An 18,568-nucleotide genomic window follows, 5' to 3' on the forward strand; every position below is an offset into this window, starting at 1 on the left:
CCAGAGACAAGGCTTTGCTTCTCCTTGGTGCCTCCTGGACATGGCACACATGCACCCTTTCTTCCCCATGTGCCTCTGACAACCATTCTTGAGGCATAACAAAACAAAACTGGCTCTTTCAGTTTGTGAGGTCAGTCTCCTAAAACTTACATTTCTGAAAATTTAGTGGTTGGCTGTGCCAGGCATGTTTGTGGTTAAGAAAAACACAACGCCCAGCAGGCAAAGCAGTAAGAATTTTGGAAGCAGTAAAGTGAATTGCAAGGGAAGAATGGTCTATAAACATGAAAATTCAAATAAACAATGCTGTTATTTTTTTTTTTTTTAAACATAAAGTGGCCGTTAGAACAATCCTAAAGCCAGCCAGTATGCTCCTGAAGAAGCCAATATTGAAAAGATTCTGAAAAGAATTGAGAACAGGTTTGAAAAATTCAATTGCTTTCCTGGTAAGAATCAATGCATTTATGTTTATACTGGTTTAAGTTTATACTGCTACAAAAGAACATCTAAAGACTGAAGAGATACCTGTCAAAGAACACCAGTTATCTAACCCAATCTGTAATAAGCCCACTAATTAACAGCAATCTGCATTTATGTGACACCATCCATCCGCTGCCACAGAAGTGGTTTGAAAATGCATTACTGAAACATATGCAGTAAAAAATATTATCTGCATTTTACAGTGCAGAAATGGACGCCTAGAAAGACTCCAGTGATTGCCATGGCAACGAAGAAAATGTGTGCCAAAACAAGAGAGGTACACAGGAATGTTCTACTGTCTTATGTAGCACTCTCTTTTTAAATTTTTTTTCTTTTGTGCATACTTGTTTCTTTCCCATTGCTGTCACATCTCTGCTGGCTTGGCTCAGCTGTTTATTCCCCACATTTAATAGACATTTGCTGACTTGCAAGCCTTATATTAACTAAAATTTTTTTCATTGCGTGTAATTAAATAATTTGATCCTTCGATTTGAGTTGTAGTTTAAGGTTGCTTTGTACTGAGACATGGTTAAGAAGACACTATTTTAAGACATCTTAAAGCAGAAATACTCTGTACTCTCAAATGAGGTATATATTTGTCCACAAAAGAGAATTAGTACCAGCAGTAAATTAGAATGAAGTGATTTTTTTTTTATTTTAGATAATAAGAACACTGGCTAAAGCACTACTATTCTTCTTCAGGTTTTTAACTCTGGATCAAAGTTTCATTTGGCTTGAACAGACGTCGCTCCAGTGAGATCAGTGGTGCAATGAAGGTGTGGTTGAGAGTAACCAAGTGAGTTGGTTATCCTACATATACTCCTGTAGATGGGTGGGTTTTTTCATAAGCCCACATATGGAAGGCAGGGATATCCTGGTCCTGATGGCTGCATGTTCTTACCTGGAATAACTGAAGCCAGCAGAGCTGCACCGTGGAGAGCTGAGGCTGCTCTTGCCCAGTGGGGTGTGTTACCACCAGGCTTTGAGCCACCACAGCCTCACTGATGCCTTTGTGGTACCTGCATTAGGAATCTGTGATCTGACTGCTCTGATCTGATGTCTGGGACACCCAGATGAGACAAATCCCACACGTGGGGTCTGTTTTATCATTGTGTTTCTTCAGTTAAAATTACTGAAATACCAAAAGGCAATAAATTGTCTTATAGTAGTAAGAAACTAGTTCCTCTCTGCATTTCCTTAGGTTTATGGAATTGAACTTGCATTTCTGTAAAGCAATTAATTAAATTAATTAACCTTCTGTGATTTTCAAACTCTATTCACTTTATCAAGTTTTGAAGTGGAGGCCTATTTCAGATTTCAAAAGACAGAGTTCTGCATATGAGCACCCCTCACTGTTTTAGTATTTCAAGGGAAACAGCAGGTGAAAAAATCTATTTGGGACCTAAGATAAGGCTGGGAGTTTTAGAAACATCTTAGTGATTCATCTCATTCACTGGAGCAACAGCAGTGAGATTTAATTCAAAAGTGTGAGAGCTGAGAACAGAGTGTGAGGGCGGTCACTTTGTCTTCCTCCTCTCAATCTCAGGAGTGTCAATGTTCCAAATAAAACACTGCCACTCCTCTGAACTTCACACACACACCTGGTCAGTCTTACACAAGAGAAAAAATCAGCTTGGGAAAAAGTGAGGTAAATGGAAAGTGTGCTGTGCCAAAGGGGACTGTGACTTGCCAGTTGAGGTTCAGGAAAGCACTAATTCATTCTTAATAATAAATTGAATGGATAAACACTGTAGGGAGAAAAAGAACTGTTTGAGTACAAGAAAATAACTGATGGTCTGCACTCTGCATGCACACGCAAGCTGAAATTGGAAGGTTTCCAACAATAAGAGGACTGTTTCTGTGTCCAGTATGAGGGGAAGGAAACCAACTGCAGAGGAGTTTTTTGACTAAATGGAGCTTAATATATCCATGACGCAGCAGCAATCACTGGCTCTGGAAATCAACTGCCAGGGCCGTGTTTCTTTGAAGTAAAACAGCTCTTTTACAAGGATTTGGGGTAATTAACTGAAAAGCAGGAAAGTTTTACATAATGGAACACGATCTACCTACCTCCAGCTATTTTGTAAACAAAACAAATAGGGTTAAATGGCTTGTCCTGATCTCAGTGCTGTGCCAGTGTTTCACCTTAGTGAGAAAGAACTGATCTTCCCATGTGAGCCCTGAGGAGTCCCTAAATTCACTGTACCTATTTAGAGGAAAAAGAATCAAAACAAATATGGGAACCTCCATAGCCATAACTTTATGGTTATATAGTTACTCATCCACCGACGCCAAGTCTTTCTCCACAGGAACAGTGTCAGTCCATTCTCTGCCCAGCCTGTACCTGTGCAGAACCTTGCACTTGGCTTCCTTCAGATGCCTGAGGTTGGCCAAGAGGCCCCTTTCAACCTGTGAAAATCCCACTGGGTGGCATCCCCTCCCTCCACTTAAAACGTGCCAATTTAAAGACACTTTATTTACAAACACGCTTCCCTCTGAAAGCCTATAAGCTTTTGGGAGGGATTGGACCTTGCCAATAAGCTTTTGGGAGGGATTGAGATGTTTAACTGTAATTTTGTAACTAATTGTGATAGATGACAGCTATATGCGTACGATTAAACGCCCACTATAATGTTAAATTCTGACAGCGTTCGACAGAAACTCTTGGGGACTAGGCCATTCTTGCGGTTACGATGGGCAAGGCTTGGTTTCAGCGGGTCTAAGGGAAGCCCGTGTGTGGTGTCGGCTGTCCGGGGCTGTCGGTGCGGTGTGAGCTGTGCGGTGCCGCGGAGCCGAGCGGAGCTGCTGAGCGGAGCGGCTCCACCGCCTGCTCCGAGATCCAAGGCAGCCCTCTCCTGGCCGCTGCTGTTCCGGAGCAATTGCTTTGGCTTTAATCCCCGTCGGCCCTTATCGTCGCAGCGCCAAACACACGTTGAGGGCTCAGGAGAAGCGCTGGGCCATGAAACAGAACCGTGTTTCACATTTTGATCCGGTGATTTCTGTGTACGAACCGGCCAGGGCTGGGAGCAAAGCGGGGCTGCCCGGCGCTCCAGAGAATTCCCTTCTGTTAGTCGTGGGCTGGGGTGTTAGTCCGTTTATTTGCTGTTGATTTTTTTTTCGCCTTTTTTTGTTGAGGGTGCTTTTACATTTTTTGCGGCTTGGCCGCTCCTTCTCTCCGGGCGCTGTGCTCCGCTCTCGGCAGGGATGGCAGCATCCCCGGCCGCCAGGCTGTGCGCGGAACGCCGGTCCCCACCGGCAGGGCGGCCCATTGCCTGCCGGACGCGCAGCGGTTCAGGATGTTCCCGAGGTTCGGGATGTGCCGGAGGTTCGGGATGTGGAGGATGTGGAGGTTCCGGAGGTTCCGGAGGTTCCGGCCCCCCCAGATCGGGCCGCGCCCCACACGGGGCCAGGGGCGGCCGCGGAGGGCCCCGCGCGCAAACGGCCGCCGCTGCCGGCAGCCAATCAGAGCGGAGCGCTGCCTGCCGGGAGCCAATGAGGACGCACGGCAGAGCCCGGGCGGTTCGAAGCCGAGCGGGCGGAATGGCGGAGCTGCGGCCGCCGGGACCGCGGGAGGATGGCCGGGACTCGCCGAGCGCCGGCCCGCGGGACCGCGCCGAGCAGGCCGAGGGTACGGGCCGCGTGTGTCTGCGGGGAGCCGGGAGGGCAGGGCAGCCCCGTGCCCGGGGGATGCAGCCGGACGGTGTGGGCGCGAGGGGCGGCCAGGTCAGGCCGTGCTGCTCCGCCGCCCTTCGGGTCCCCCGCTTGGCAGGACGGCCCTCGCAGCCGCCACCCGGCTCGGGGCGTGGGCACTGGGCTGGAAACGAGGGCACGGTAGGGATGGCTCTGGAAATCAACGCTAAAATATGTGTTTTTATTTATTTTTTTTCCTTTTAATCGTGACATTCTGTTGCGTTTCTCGGTGCTTACCCCGGGCGCTGAAATGGGCGTCCAGGACCGTATGTGTGTTGGAAACGCTTCACCAAGGGTAAATGAAGATGTGCCGTAGAAGGCAGGTTCATGATACACCTAGGGCTGAACAGGAGCTCTTTGGGAGTAGAGGAGCGAGTGAGTGGTTGAAGTGACAATTTGTGGGGTTTGCTTTACTCCTGCTCCTCTTCCCAGGTGTGCAGCGGGAAGATGCCGAGAGCGATTGGAGTGCTGACTCCTGGAGTGACTATGGCAGTCGTGACAAACCAGGGACTACTTTGGGAAGGACTGTGCCAGACGGGAACGTGCTTTTCCCAGATATTTTTCATACCAATCATCTTTTGTTTTACGAGCGATTCAGAGCTTACCAGGATTACATTTTGGGTAAGTAATTTTTTTTCATAGGAAAATAAGGGCATGTTAGTTTGCTTGTAGTGATTTTAAACAATTCAGTTTAAGTGGAATTAATTGTGTATATTATATACATATATATTATATACACATATACATATATATTATATAAATTATGTACATATATATATTAAATATGTATAAGCTGTGAGATGCTTGTAATAATGGGGAGTGGAAAAAATCCAGTTTTCTGTCATCACTTAATGGTGTAACCTCAGCTGCTCTAGCTGGTGGACCAGGAGGCAGTAATTTTGATATAAGTAAATAAAATGTGAATGATGGAAGGGCAGAACTCTTAGTAACCAGTGGATTCTGTGCCTTGTTTTAGCAGGTTTTCCTATGTTTTTTTTTTGTGTATTGTAAATCTGTTTAAGATAAGGCACAGGTTATGTGTTTAATACCATTGGCACTGATACCTTCAGTGTCTGGAAGGTTGAATTCTGGATGTCTTTAAGAGGAGCACAAACCAGCAAAAATGCTGATGGTTATGAGCATAACAAAACAAAGTCCCACTTTAGAGGTGGTAGAGGAACATTTCAATTGTGTTGACTTTCATTTTCCAGTCATCTGGAGGACTTTTCTTCCATTCCTTGCTTAAATGTAACATCTTCAATTTCTTTGTAGCTGACTGCAAAGCTTCTGAGGTGAAGCGTTTCATAGCTGAGTACCTGGAGAAGGTCCTTGAGCCCTCTGGCTGGCAGGCGATCTGGCGCACTGATGTGTTTGAGGTCCTTGTCGGGGTGAGTGGATCACTGCTGCTCAGGCATTTGTCTTCACTTAACATAATTTACCTCTCTAACAGACTTTTCTAAGTCTCTCAATGTCCAGTGTGTTGTAAACTTTGGATATTCAAACTTTTACTTCCATCACATGATTGAAAAGGGAAAAACTTTGTGGCCCTTCACCTCTTTTCTGCCCAGTTAGTGACAAAATGGCTTTCACTGGCTCAGTGAAATCTTTGGATTGTTTGTATCCTCTGGACATTTTGAAAAATGAACCTCCAAGGAGTCCCAAATGATTGTGAGGTATTGATTTGAGTCTGAGGATATTGTTTTTGCCATTTTTTAAAAACAACACCACAAAAAAAAGGTGGGGGGGACAGGCAACTTACTGGCCTTGTTCTGAGCATTATGAGGGATTTGGGTGAAGTTTTGGATGTGAGGTTGTGAGGAACTTAACTCTGGGTTATCACTTCAGCTGATGAGATGGCCTTGGCTGTACGGTGCCATTTGTGTTGGTTTGTGTGGGGTCAGCTGGGACCCAGCACGGCCCTGACTGAGGCACATCACGTTCCCCTCCCTCAGCTGGATCTGTGGTTCTGAGGGATTTCGGAGCTGTTTGTTCCCACAGGTGGTTGATGTGAATTTCCCGGCCCTGAAGGCAGTTGTGCAGCTCAGTGAACCGTTCCTGTGCGAGTCCCAGGACAGCAGCTTTACCCTGGAGTGCATGCAGGAGCTCTTGGAGCTGAAGGAACATCAGATCCTGCTGCAGGAGCTGTGGGTTGTGTATGATGAGTCAGGAGAGTTTGACCAGACAGCACTAGCCATAGAACATGTCAGGTAGGACAATTGCACCCTGCTGGTACCCAGTGGGTCCTGTTCTGAATTCTTGGGCAATGCTAGCAGCTCCACAAGCCAAGCTTTCCAAAGTAAATCTGATTGCTGGTGCTCTGAGAAGACTGCTTTCCCCTCCTTTTTCACCCCAGAGCTCCTTGGACTGTATCACTTGTGGACTAATACGCTGTTCTTTCTCTTCAATAACATTTTGGTGGATTTTTCTTTATTTTTTTGTTCCATTCTTCTTTCTGCATTTTGTCTCTTCCCCATAATTTTCTTTTTATTCTTGGTGTCTCTTCAATAATTCTATTTTTTTATCTTCTTTATCATCTTTCTTTTTTCCACCTCCTTTTATTTCAGGCACTACATTCTGTTTGAAACGTCTCTACAACTAGGCTGTAGGACTGGACAAAAAAAGCTAAAATAGGAGGAATGACCTACATAGTCAAAAAGAAAGCTTAGTTGAAGGGTGATTGGCCAAAACCAAACAACCAAAAAGCCTCAGAATTTGGAGGGTGTCAGTCTTGCTTTTCAAATCCAGGTTTTAGCTGTTCACTCCCTTTTGAGGAAGTAGGACACAAGTTATTATGAATTTTGAGTTTAAACACACAAAGTAAAACTCTTTAGGGTAAGCAACAGGCAGGAAAGATGACTTTGTGTATGCCCTGTAAGGGGCAGTAATTTGAATTTAGAGAGAGGTGATACTTTGAGGGGAATTCTCAAATTGGTTACATTGTGTTTCCAGTGCTGTTGACTGCTCTCTGTATGATTTAACACTTTGCTTCCAAAGGTTCTTCTACCGGTGCATCTGGAGGACCTGGGATGAGGAGGAGGAGGATGAGTTTGATTACTTTGTTCGATGTGTTGAGCCCCGACTGAGACTGTGAGTGCAACACCTTTGCTGTTCTTAGGCAGAACCACTGGAATTAGTGAAGTGGGAATAATGACACACACAATTAGGTGCAAAAAGTTCCTGCTGACTTGTAAACCAAAGCAAGTTTATTCTAATGGCATTCACTGTCTGCTGGTCAAAATCTTATATGGAAAGAGAACACAACTGAGGCTGCCACTTGATTTCTGAGCCTTGGTGTTCCATCAGATGGTGCCCCAAACCCAGCAATAGTCACCCTGTACCACACTGGTACCAGTTGTAGTCCTAATAAAAGCTGGCATGGGATGCACCATTCTTTACCTCTGGGCATCAAATAAAAACTACAACAGAGCTGAATGTAAACAAAAACTTGTAAATTGGTCATTCTCCAGGAGGAATGTGTGTGAATCTTTCTCAGTTTTTCTAATAAAGGCTTAGATACCACCTTTTAAATTGTTAGCCTTTTTTTATGGCTGTGTTTATGCCTTTTTTTAGGTTGAGTTTCTGACAGTTGTAGATAATCTTTCAAGGTGGGTGGGCAGCTGTTTAGAAGGTAAAATGTTTATTCAGATTTTCTGGTTTTGCTGCTTTCAAATAAAAATGTTGATGTGGACTGCAGAGAACCTTGACTCAAGTACTGATGCAGAACTCCTCAGGTTCTCTCCAGTCTCATGTTTGGTCTTTGAGGATTGTGAATGTGCCATGTGCTGACCCCTTGCTCTGAATTGCAGGCACTATGACATCCTGGAACATCGGGTGCCTTCTGGGCTGGTAGCTGATTACCAGAACTTGTTGTCCCAGTGTGAAGAGCTTTATGAAAAGTTTTTAAATGTGAGGAACAGCATATCAAGCAATGATTCGGACTCAGAAGCAGAAAACGTTTCCATGGTAGAAGGACTAAAATTGTACGACAAAGTGGAGCACTTAAAACAAAAACTAAAACTAATTGAGAATCCTCTGCTGAGGTAACTGGTGGGTGTGTGCAGGGAGGAGGCTCCTAAGGGGAATCACATAACCAGAGGATTTGATTACTGAAGGAAGAGCTGTTGGCTCTGTTGCTCTTGTTGCAGGTACGTGTTTGGTTACCAGAAATACGGCAGCCTCCAGGCTAAAGGACTGAGACCAACGGGTGCCAAGGTCATTCATGTTGTGCCCTGGACCATGACAGCAAATCTGCTCCATCTGTTGGCAAGGGACAAACTCTGCCCAGAATCTTGTGAAGAGTTAGAAATACAGGTGCAGTAGCAGGAATTGTCTGTCTGCTAATAGTTTTTCCTCTCAAGAAACAATGTGGAAGAATAAGTTAATTTACCAAGTGCAAGATACTACAGTGGTGGGATTGTTTTGTCAGTTCAAAAAACAATCACAGTAATGTAAACAATAAGTGGTAAAATTGGATGATTCAAATAATGCCTTTTAATTAATTTGTGCCTGTTGAGTACTCTATACAAGCAGCTTCTTCTGAGTAGGAAATGAGATGAAGCTGTAATAATTCTACAATGAAACACTGTAAGGCATGATGCTTGAATTTAGTTTTGGAATGCCCATGTCTCTTGATGCTGCTGATAATCTAGAGTTGGAAGAAGCATAGTTTTCTTGCTTTGGTACTGTGTAGGAAATACATTTATTTTAGAAGCAGTCATGTTCAAGTTTAGTGAATTGAGACAAGACTTGCTACTTCAGCAGTTAAGAGGCTGAATTCCTTGGACCCAAATGGAATGGTTTGCTGTATTCTGATCACATTCATGAATTACAGATTGCCAAAATGGAACCATGGAAGGTCCTGGAGTAACTTTTAGGCTATAAATCTGATTTTCTGACTTGGCAACTGAAAAAGTACTCTTACTATGCCTACCCTGGAATTTGCTGGGAAGCAATAAATATGTAGTTTTTCCTGTACTATTTGTCATCCTTCAGTAAGGAATCCCTCAGTAATGTTTGTGAAGGATATCAGCCTGGCCTCTTGATCAAGGAAAAGGATCATATGGATGCTATTTACCACTGTGGTATCTGAACTCTGGGGATGACTTGTACCAGGAACACACGAGTGTTCAGACCAGAACTGATCTAGTTGCTGATTTGTTTGGTTTTTATTTTCTTTACCTTCTGTCATCTATTTCTTCATGGCAAATCACTGAGGCACAATTGAAGTGTTGGCCTGGAACCAAGGCCATAGTGAAGTTTTCTTTGGGGTGCAGGTGCTCCTTGGTCTGTGTGTGCCCCAGTTTTCTTCTGGGGTGGGAATGAGCCTGACACAAATGTCAAAGTCATGTGCTAAGGCTGGTTTTGTCTGCAGAGTGCTATGATTCTTGAATTCAAAGTAGAAATTTTGTATTATTAGTGCCTTTGAGAGGGTTTATTTAAAGGAAAACCAGCAGCATTTAATTGAAAACAAGCTCTACAGGCATAAACACATCAATTTTTCCAGCATTTTTTGGGAGCTAATTGTATTTTTTTGTCTTTTGCAGTTTCACCGTGATCCGCTGACAGCTGTAAATGCCTGTTACGAAGGAGACACAGTCATCATCTGTCCTGGCCATTATTTTGTCGATGGCGTGTTCTCCATTGCTGATTCAATAGAGCTAGAAGGTAGAAGGTTTGCTGGTCTAAAGGTCCTTAAGCAAGTAAATGTCTTAAACTAGCTCTGTGTAAGGATTTACTCTTTGCAGAGTTGATCAGGAGCATTTGCTTTTTTCTTCAAAACATTCCTGTTTCTGTTGTAGAGCAGTGCCTAATGCTGGGTGGAGTGAGCTGTTTCATTAGCTGTAGTGCAGGTAAACTGCAGATTTTGCTGATTAATAGCAAATTCATCAGTTCCTCCTATTTATCTGCATAAATGGTGATTATGTAGGTAATAGAGAGGATTGAACAGAAACCTAAGGACTTGATGGTTGTAATAGTGGAAACAGAGACGTAATTCTGAGGGGCTTCTACTAACCTAGGAGTACTTGAGCAATGTGCTTGTTCTGTGTGTCTGAATGTGCCTCAGGGGCAGCCTCTGAGCCCCACAGCCTCAGGGAGTGCAGGGGGAAGGAGCCAGGAGGTGCTGTTAGGATTTACTGATGGCACTTGGAGCATGTTGGTGGTGGGGGAGCAGGGGCTGCCAACCCTGGCTCTGCAGTGTGTGAAGCACATGGGTGGAGGAGGGAGCTTTTGATTAACACATTTTTTCTGCAGAACCAGACACACCAGATGTGATTTTAGGATTTTTCTTGCAAAATATTTGTGTTTTAAATACTTTTGATTTGCCTGGGATATGTTGCTGTCTCTCCCTCAGCATTCTTGATTTCTCAGTGTATCTCTTTGCTTTAGGCAGGCACACTCTGTTGCAGTGTTATAGTCAGTTTATCACTGGGGCTTCTGCAGCTGTTCAGATACTTATTTAGTTGCATTTTTATCTTGTCAAAGCTTCTTAACGAGAAGAAGGCTGAGAGTTTAATTTCCTGCTGTTCTGGACTTTATTTTTCTCACCCTTCTTGTTTTATGAGTAATTTTCTTTCTTGCCCATCTCCTGTGTGTGTTTGATTTATACAGACACACATTGTGATAACCAGGGCACCTGCAGGACAAGGGACCTCGATAAAGTGATTTATTTATCTCAAGAATGACATTGTTCTAAAATTGTGTGTGGTTCTATTTATTGCTTTTCTAGCTTTGAGGAAACTGAAATACAAATGGTGCAGTAGCACACATTAAAGGATGAGCTGCTCTATTTTAAGAAGCAAGGCATATAAATATGTATTTTAGTACAAACCATGCTCTGAATAACAAGTACTTGTCAGGTATTTAATCTTCTTATAAGGACTCCTGTTAGATAAGGTATTATAGCAGTAGGAGCAGCTAGGAACATTTGAAGTAGGAGCATCAAGACAAACTTTGGTGGCACTAATCTGAGCAGCTGGCTGCTTTGGTGGTTTTTTTGGGAATGGAGGGGTGACTCATGAGAGATATGTCACTTTGCTTAGTAGAGCTGCTATTTTTTTCCCAGCCAGTGTGCAGTCAGTACTAAGGTTGAAAGTATGAAGATTAGTAAATCAGAAATAAATAAAACCTTAAAGGAACTAAATAAGGTTAAAGCAGTTGCAGGAAGTCATGATAAAGGTAGCTTCTATGCCTGACAAAAATGTGTTGCAAAGGCACCTAAGAACTTCCCTTGTGCTTGTGCCGTAGCTGGCTGGGAGCCTGCAGCATCAGCTCTTCTGTCTGTGCTCAGAGGCAGTGGATGACAGTGGCCTTTGGCTGCTGTGGAGCCCCTCAGGCTCAGGCAGGGGCACAGCCCTGCTGGGGAGTGAGCACCACTGGGCAGCAGGTGAATCTTCATTCTAGAGCTGCTGCTTCAGAGGTGGAGTGTACAGCAAGCTAAAGGCACAGTTAGAAAACTGCAGGCACTCTGCAGGACAGTCATTCCTAGAACTCCTGCTTTGGATAATAACATCCATCTTTCTGTAGTGGTGAGAAGTTAAACTTTTCCTGTCCTGTGGTGCTCTCTTTTTACATGCTGGAACTGCCCCATGCCACCTCCTCTCCAGGGGTGACCATAAATCAGTAGCAGTGGGAAAAGATTTCTAGGTAATATCACGTCTTGAAGTATCAATCACTTAACTTTGCATTAAATTGCCTGTCTTTAAAACTTTCTGCCAACTTTTGTTCAAAGGTTTTTATTTTCATTTTGTTTTTAACCTTTCTACTTGCATGTGGCAGTATTTATTTATTTATGTACTTGGTTAAAAGCTGGCATCCTGCTCGGGCACTTCTTATCTGTGTGTACTTTCAGAAAATGATAGGACTCGTGCTGCTTTAATGGATGTTGCATTATTGCTTTCCTTATCATGATTCTTGTCAGTGACAAGCGATAAAAGCTTTACATGCTCGTAAATTTTCCTGTAAGTGCTTAAATGCTGACAACTGTGGATGGCTTAGTAAATCAATGTTGGCATGTGCTTGTGAAAGCTGCTTTATAAACTGAATTAATCTGGAAGCCCGTGGAACACAGGAACACTGAATTTTCCCTCAAATTGCATGTAAATAGGGAAGCTGAATGAAGCAATATCGAGCCCTTTGCACTTTTTTCCCTCATGTTGTAGTGTGACTGTTTTTCCGTCTGTGTTCTTTGGAACCTCTGCCTGCTGAAATGAACTTCTGTCCTTTGAGAGCAGGTTGGAGATGTCTGTGTGTCCTAAATTCCTGAATCCCCCCTGCTCTGTTGGTAACTTTTGGGAGTGAGAACTTTGGCAATGTGGCAGATGTGAGCTCAGTTACCCATTTGTTCAACTTGGTCAGATAACTGCATTTTGTTGTGTACCATTCAAGTAAGGTAACTTGAGCTTAGTTTGGAGTGCCTGTACCTTGGCACAGAGGAGATGTAAGGTGTAACCTGGCCACTTGTTGAAAATCCTATTCAAGGTATTAAAACATCAAGCTTTAAACTTCTGTCATTAATTTAAATGTCTGTTATGTACTGAGCACCTCACTGTCACCAGATACTCTCTGAGCTTGCATCTTTCATCTCCTTTCTTAGGCTATGGCCTGCCAGATGATGTCGTGATAGAAAAACAAGGGAAAGGAGACAACTTCTTTGACTGTACAGGAGCCAATATAAAGATCTCCAATTTGAAGTTAGTGCAGCATGATGCTGTGGAGGGGATTTTAAGTAAGTGTAAAAGCATCTTGACCTTTTTGTGACTCTTTCATAATTAGTCTTAAAAGTAAAGCTGGGACCCAGTGTTGCAGTTAACAAAATGTCGTAGAGAGGAGCCCTAAAGCTATATGTATCAAATCTTCTCCCTCTTTTTTTAACTTGCTTATAATGTGGACATCAAAATAACCTCTGTTTGTACTTTCAAGCTATTGTGGCTCTTATGCTTTATTCTTCTACCGGGATAAGATAATTTAGTTGATCATGCTGCTGTTAAGGCAGCATGACTCTGAGTGCAGCACAGCCTGTGTCAGGTTGCCTGGAAAAGGAAACAATTCTTTCCACAGAAGAGTCCCCTCCATGGCAATATTCAGCTGTAGCTGAGTCCAGCCAGTGCTCCACTGAGGAACAGCATGTGCTGTAGGAGTGCTGTAGAACTTTATTTCTTTCAAACTGACACTCAACTAAGTCTAAATTGTATCCAAGGAGTTTATTGGCTGTGGCCTTTGCAGAAGATGCTAATATTTTTCCTCAACAGACATTGGTAAAATGTTTATTAACACTTGTATGCATGTATTTAATATCTTTGATTTCAAAAGTCTCTTAGTAAGGTAATGAAAAGAATTATTGCTGTCATAAAAAAAAAGGAGTAAAAATTTAAATCTCTAAGACAAATCTCCAACCAGTGCTTCCTTGTAGGAGTGTCCCTGCTTAGACCAGAGAAACAGCATGACTTCAAGCCACACGAGCAAATCAGTGAATTGAACCTGAAGTGGATAAAATTAAAATAGCACACTGCAAAGCTACTGTAAGGCTGCTGTCTGTCTGTAGGAGGGGTTTGTCTTTGGAGAGCTGGTTCATCCAGCAATAATTGTTTCTGTGTATGTAGATGTCCATCATGGGAAAACCACCCTGGAGAATTGTGTGTTACAGTGTGAAACCACTGGAATAACAGTGAGGACATCAGCTGAGCTACTGATGAAAAACTCAGATCTCTATGGGGCAAAGGTACACATTCATTCTTAACTTTGGCTTATTTCCTAATTTAAAATAAAGATTTCTCTTTAGAAATAGTCCAGTCAGTCACAGGGTGGCTTTTGTTGCTCTGGAGAGAACCTTTACAAATTCATTTTGGACAGCTACATGTTACTGAATCAAGATTGGTCCCAGTGGTCTTGTAGCCTCTTATCAAATCTAGTGAAATGTCTCAAACTGATTTGTGTGTGATGATAGCAAAGTGATTCAGTAACAGGGGACATCTGTGAAATAATCATTGCTGCATAGCTGATTCATGTCCTACAGAACTTTTATAGTGATTTTCTGGTTTCTCTGCCCATAACTAGTTTTCTCATTTCCATTTCTACGAGTGAAATTCCCTTTTTGGACGCCTTTGATTCTTGCAGAGGGATGATAAACACAAAAATGGACTCTGATTTGGATATTTTGGAGAATGATGGGGCTTGAGGTATGGAGAGGGATGACTAAAGCACAAGCAATTAAGGCAAGGCTGTTCAGCTGCTCTCCAGCAGGCCTTCATGGACTGGTGCCCCAAGCTGTGGGGCCTCTGCCTTGAGTAACACTGATTGAGCTGGGTAACAAAGCTCTGAAGCTGGAGGGGTAACACAATTCTGCATTGTGCAAACTGGTAGATGAACACAAAGATGTGCCATGAAGTGGTCAAATTCAATGGTAAATGTGCCTGAACTATCTTGTAGGGTAAAAAGTGTGCCTAAACTACTTGTGAACTGGTACCAACTGTATCTTGTAGGGTGCTGGTGTGGAAATCTATCCAGGAAGTGCGTGCACCCTGCTGCACAATGGGATCCACCACTGCAAGGAGGGAATACTGGTCAAGGTCAGTCCCAGTCACAAGGTATTGGTTTGCCAAAAGCTAATCACTGCTACAATTAGTGCCACTAGGTTTGGGTTGGCTCTAAACCCTGCTGTGCTACGCTGGAACTCTTGCCTTGGGCTTGCCTTCATCCTTGCTGGATGAACCAGTTCTGCAAAGACAAACCCCTCTTACAGACAGACAGCCTTGCAGCAGCTTTGCAGTGTGATATTTTTGCTTTATCCTCTCCAGCAGTCACCTGGTTTTATTCCTTATCTGCCAGAAGGAGAAAATGCCTTTCGCAGTGTCTCCTGTGTAGGCAAATAATCCTGCTCTTGCTAATACAGAACTAATTCTACCTAAAACTAGAAGATTTTTGTGTTCCTTTAGCTGTACGTGACATGTTAGATTTTTCTTTCATTTTGTAGAACTTCTTAGATGAGGATTATGAGGCTCCCAAGATAACCATGGTTAATAATATGATCCACAATAATGAAGGATATGGCGTGGTCCTGGTTAGACCAGCGATGCCCTCTGAAATGAAGGATGCTTCAGCACAGGGAACAAAAGGTACCTTATTTTTCCTAGAAGAAACTCCAAAAACTATTAAGTCTAGTATACCCAGTTTTTTGGATTGGATACTTCATAACTTGTATTTGAAATTTGCAGCTGTCGTGAAGTACTTAACCAAAGAGTTCCTCAATGTTAAGATTGAGGAAAATTAATTTCAGGATTATTTTAATGATGTGTCTGCTTTACATGACTGTTGGTGATGTTCTATTTCCTGCCTTAGGGAATACACAACCTACCCAGGCAGGTGATGAGACAGCCTGTGCAGAGAACTCCAGGCAAGAACAACCTGGATGTGTAACTGATGAGCTGGAGCTTTATAAGCAAGCTGGGACTTCTGAACAAACTGAAAACTCTGAAATTGCAAATGTTCTTGGGGCTACTTCTGCAAAGAAGAGCCAGATACACAAGAAAAGACTGAGTAAACTGGGATTTACAGAAGCTGATGACAATTTAATGTCACAGGAAATGTTTGTCTCTGTTGAGGGCAATCAGTTCAAATGGAATGGGAAAGGAAGTTTTGGTATCTTTTTTTTCTGATTCCTGCTGGCATTGCAGTAGGATTTGTACAGTTATTGGTTAGGTCACATGCCAAGAGTTGTGCTGTGGTGTTATGCTTTTATTACCCAAGTGTAATCCTTATTAAAGGACTGCAGCTAAAAGCTCACTTGGTTCTTCTGTCTCATCTCCATGCCTTAAATCTCCTGGGTGAGCTGCCTTTGTGATGCACACGGAGCACTTATTTCCCTGCACTTCATTTTAAGGCTGAGCTCTCGACAATCTCTTGTCTCTGTTTATAAAATCAGCTTTATCACCAAAGGGCAGAATGGGTCAGCTTGGGGGGACCCACATTGGGTCATCTGGTCCCACCTCCCATCTCCAGCAGGGCCATCCCAGAGCTCATGGCACCGGATTGTGTACAGGATTGTTGTGGAATGTTCCCAGGGAGGGAGACTCCACACCCTCCGTGGGCAGCGTGTTCAGTGCTCAGTCACTGCACAGGAAAGTTCTCCCTTATGTTCAGGTGGAACTTCCTGGGCATCAGTTCCTGCCTGTTCCTCCTGTCCCATTGCTGAGCCCCACGGAGCAGAGCCTGGGCCATGCTCTGAGCCCTCCCTTTGGACACTGACAGACAGGGATGAGGTCCCTTCTCAGCTGTCTCTTCTCGAGGCTGAGCAGGACCGATTGCCTCAGCCTTTCCTCGGCAGAGAGATGTTCCAGTCCCTTCACCCTCAGCTGGCCCTGCTCCAGGAACTCTTCTCTCCGGTACTGAGGAGCCCAGAGCTGGGCACAGCACCCCAGGTGCTCCTCACCAGGGCAGGGTCACCTCCCATTGGCCTTACAAGGACACAGTGCTGGCTGTGGACCAGGACCCCCAGGACCTCCAGCAGCTTTGTTGTGCCTGTTTGTAGTTGATCATGTCTGGTTGCTGTGGTTGGGTCATGCTCTGTGTAGGTACACCCACGCATTTTGTGCTCTGCAGACTGCACTTGAGTCACTCCCACAGTAGGACCTAATTGTTGGTAAATCACCTGGTGGTCTTAACCCACTCTAATAAGGCCTTAATCTCTCAGCACAAAATTAAAACCTGGAAGCAGCAGTATAATCAAGTACCACTTTACTTGAGAGTCCTCAAACAGTCTTTTAGAGCTTTTCTTCAAAGGCTTGTTTTAAAAATGTGACCTTTTGTTCAAATGCTCTTCTCAAGTTTTGGTGTGCTTGTTTAATGTGAGTGCTTAATAGCACCAAGCATGTTTGTCACAGGTATTTTTCACATTAGCACATACTTGGCCCTCACAGAGTCACCTGTACAGCTGTTTATAAAGAAGTGCTATTCATTGATAAGCAACTGCAGTTTGGGTGAGAAATACTGCAGGTTAAAGCTGGTCTTTGGCTGTCAGAGTACCTTTGAAATGGCTGATGCTCACACAACATGGCATGGTATGTAAAAAAGCAATATTTGGGATAGGGTCCAGGATTGTGGCAATATTCTAAGATTGTGCAGGAATCTGCATGTGAATAACAAACACACAACAGTTCCAGGGACCGGCAGCAGGAGGGACACACCCAGCCCGCAGCACGGCTCAAACGCTGCAGCTTCTCCAGAGGAAGGGACTGTCCGTCCAGCCAGCTCCTTTCTGCAGCACAGTGTCAGACAGGAGCCCTGTTTGCAGTGGGGCTGGGCCCATCCTGTGGGGAGCACTGCCGGTGCTGCCAGGCTCCCTGGGTCACCTCCTCAGTGCCCACAGGCCCGGAGCTGTGTCCCCTGGCTGAGCCCTGTGCTCACAAGTGACTGTGTAGTCATTGGCTTTAGCTATAATGCACTGGCTATTGCAATTATTATCACAATTTTCATATAGTACAGTTTGTAATTAATAATCTGTCAGCTTTTGTAGCCAATGCCTTGTGTAGCATATATATATGTAGTAGTGTGATAGATATATATTATAGTTTAGGCTTTCACAAAACCTTCAATAGAAACTATGTGTTGTGCATTGTAATGTTAAATGCCTTTATTTGTATAACTAACTGACAAAAGTGAGAATAACTGAGATAATGTTGATTTTAATGTACTTGAGGAGTATCTGAATGATAAGGTAGCATTGTAAAGAACTAGGAAAATAAACACCAAGAGAAAAATGCAAGGAGAGATTTACTACTGACCTTCGGGTTATCAAGAAGTGTCAACCAACAGAACAGAGCCTCGTGAAGAAATAAAATACACAAATTTCATCTGCAGGATGGCATGTACTTTAAGAAGACAAGTCAAAGGTCAAATCAAGCAAAAGAATTCCCGGAACATGTAAACTCACAGGAATGTTTTAATATGTATAATCCTCATGAATATGCATTTAAACAATGTAGTGAAAAAGTAATGTTTTAAGCTAACTGGGGTGCCTCTGGCAGTTTGCCAAGCACCCCAGTGCTGTGTACTGTCCCTTTTATCCCTTATTAAACGTAAAACAAAATTTAAAGAGTGAGCCTTGTTTCTCACAAATAGACTTACAGTTAGAGCCTTGTGTTTGCTCGATGGCGGTACAGGAGAGGTCGGCATGGCTGCTGTGGTGGCACACCACATTTTATTTTTTAATAAACACTTTATTTTTTTGCTCACTGGGTGCTACATGTGCCCTGAGTGCCTCGCACACAGTCTTCCAGGGACACAAAAGCTTTGTCAGTGCTGTGCTGCCTTGTGCAACACTGCTGCCATGTGCTTCTCTGTGTGCTGCCATGTGCTGCCGTGTGCCTCTCTGTGTCACCATGTGCCTCTCTGTGTCACCACCTGCTCC

At 43.7% G+C, this 18,568-nt stretch overlaps 1 protein-coding gene across 1 annotated transcript; it reads left to right on the forward strand.

The window, feature by feature from the left end:
• The first annotated feature begins 3,989 nt into the window (after positions 1-3,989).
• On the forward strand, positions 3,990-18,150 carry SHCBP1 (SHC binding and spindle associated 1). Its single transcript, XM_015640372.2, has 13 exons — positions 3,990-4,105; positions 4,600-4,788; positions 5,440-5,555; positions 6,166-6,374; positions 7,162-7,254; positions 7,974-8,207; positions 8,313-8,478; positions 9,711-9,831; positions 12,761-12,892; positions 13,767-13,885; positions 14,646-14,732; positions 15,137-15,278; positions 15,502-18,150. Exons 1-13 carry the CDS (start codon positions 4,018-4,020, stop codon positions 15,816-15,818), a joined length of 2,013 nt encoding a protein of 670 aa, XP_015495858.1. The 5' UTR covers positions 3,990-4,017; the 3' UTR covers positions 15,819-18,150.
• The last annotated feature ends 418 nt before the right edge of the window (positions 18,151-18,568 follow it).

Source organism: Parus major, chromosome 11, assembly GCF_001522545.3.
Source record: "Parus major isolate Abel chromosome 11, Parus_major1.1, whole genome shotgun sequence".
Lineage (NCBI taxonomy): Eukaryota > Metazoa > Chordata > Aves > Passeriformes > Paridae > Parus > Parus major.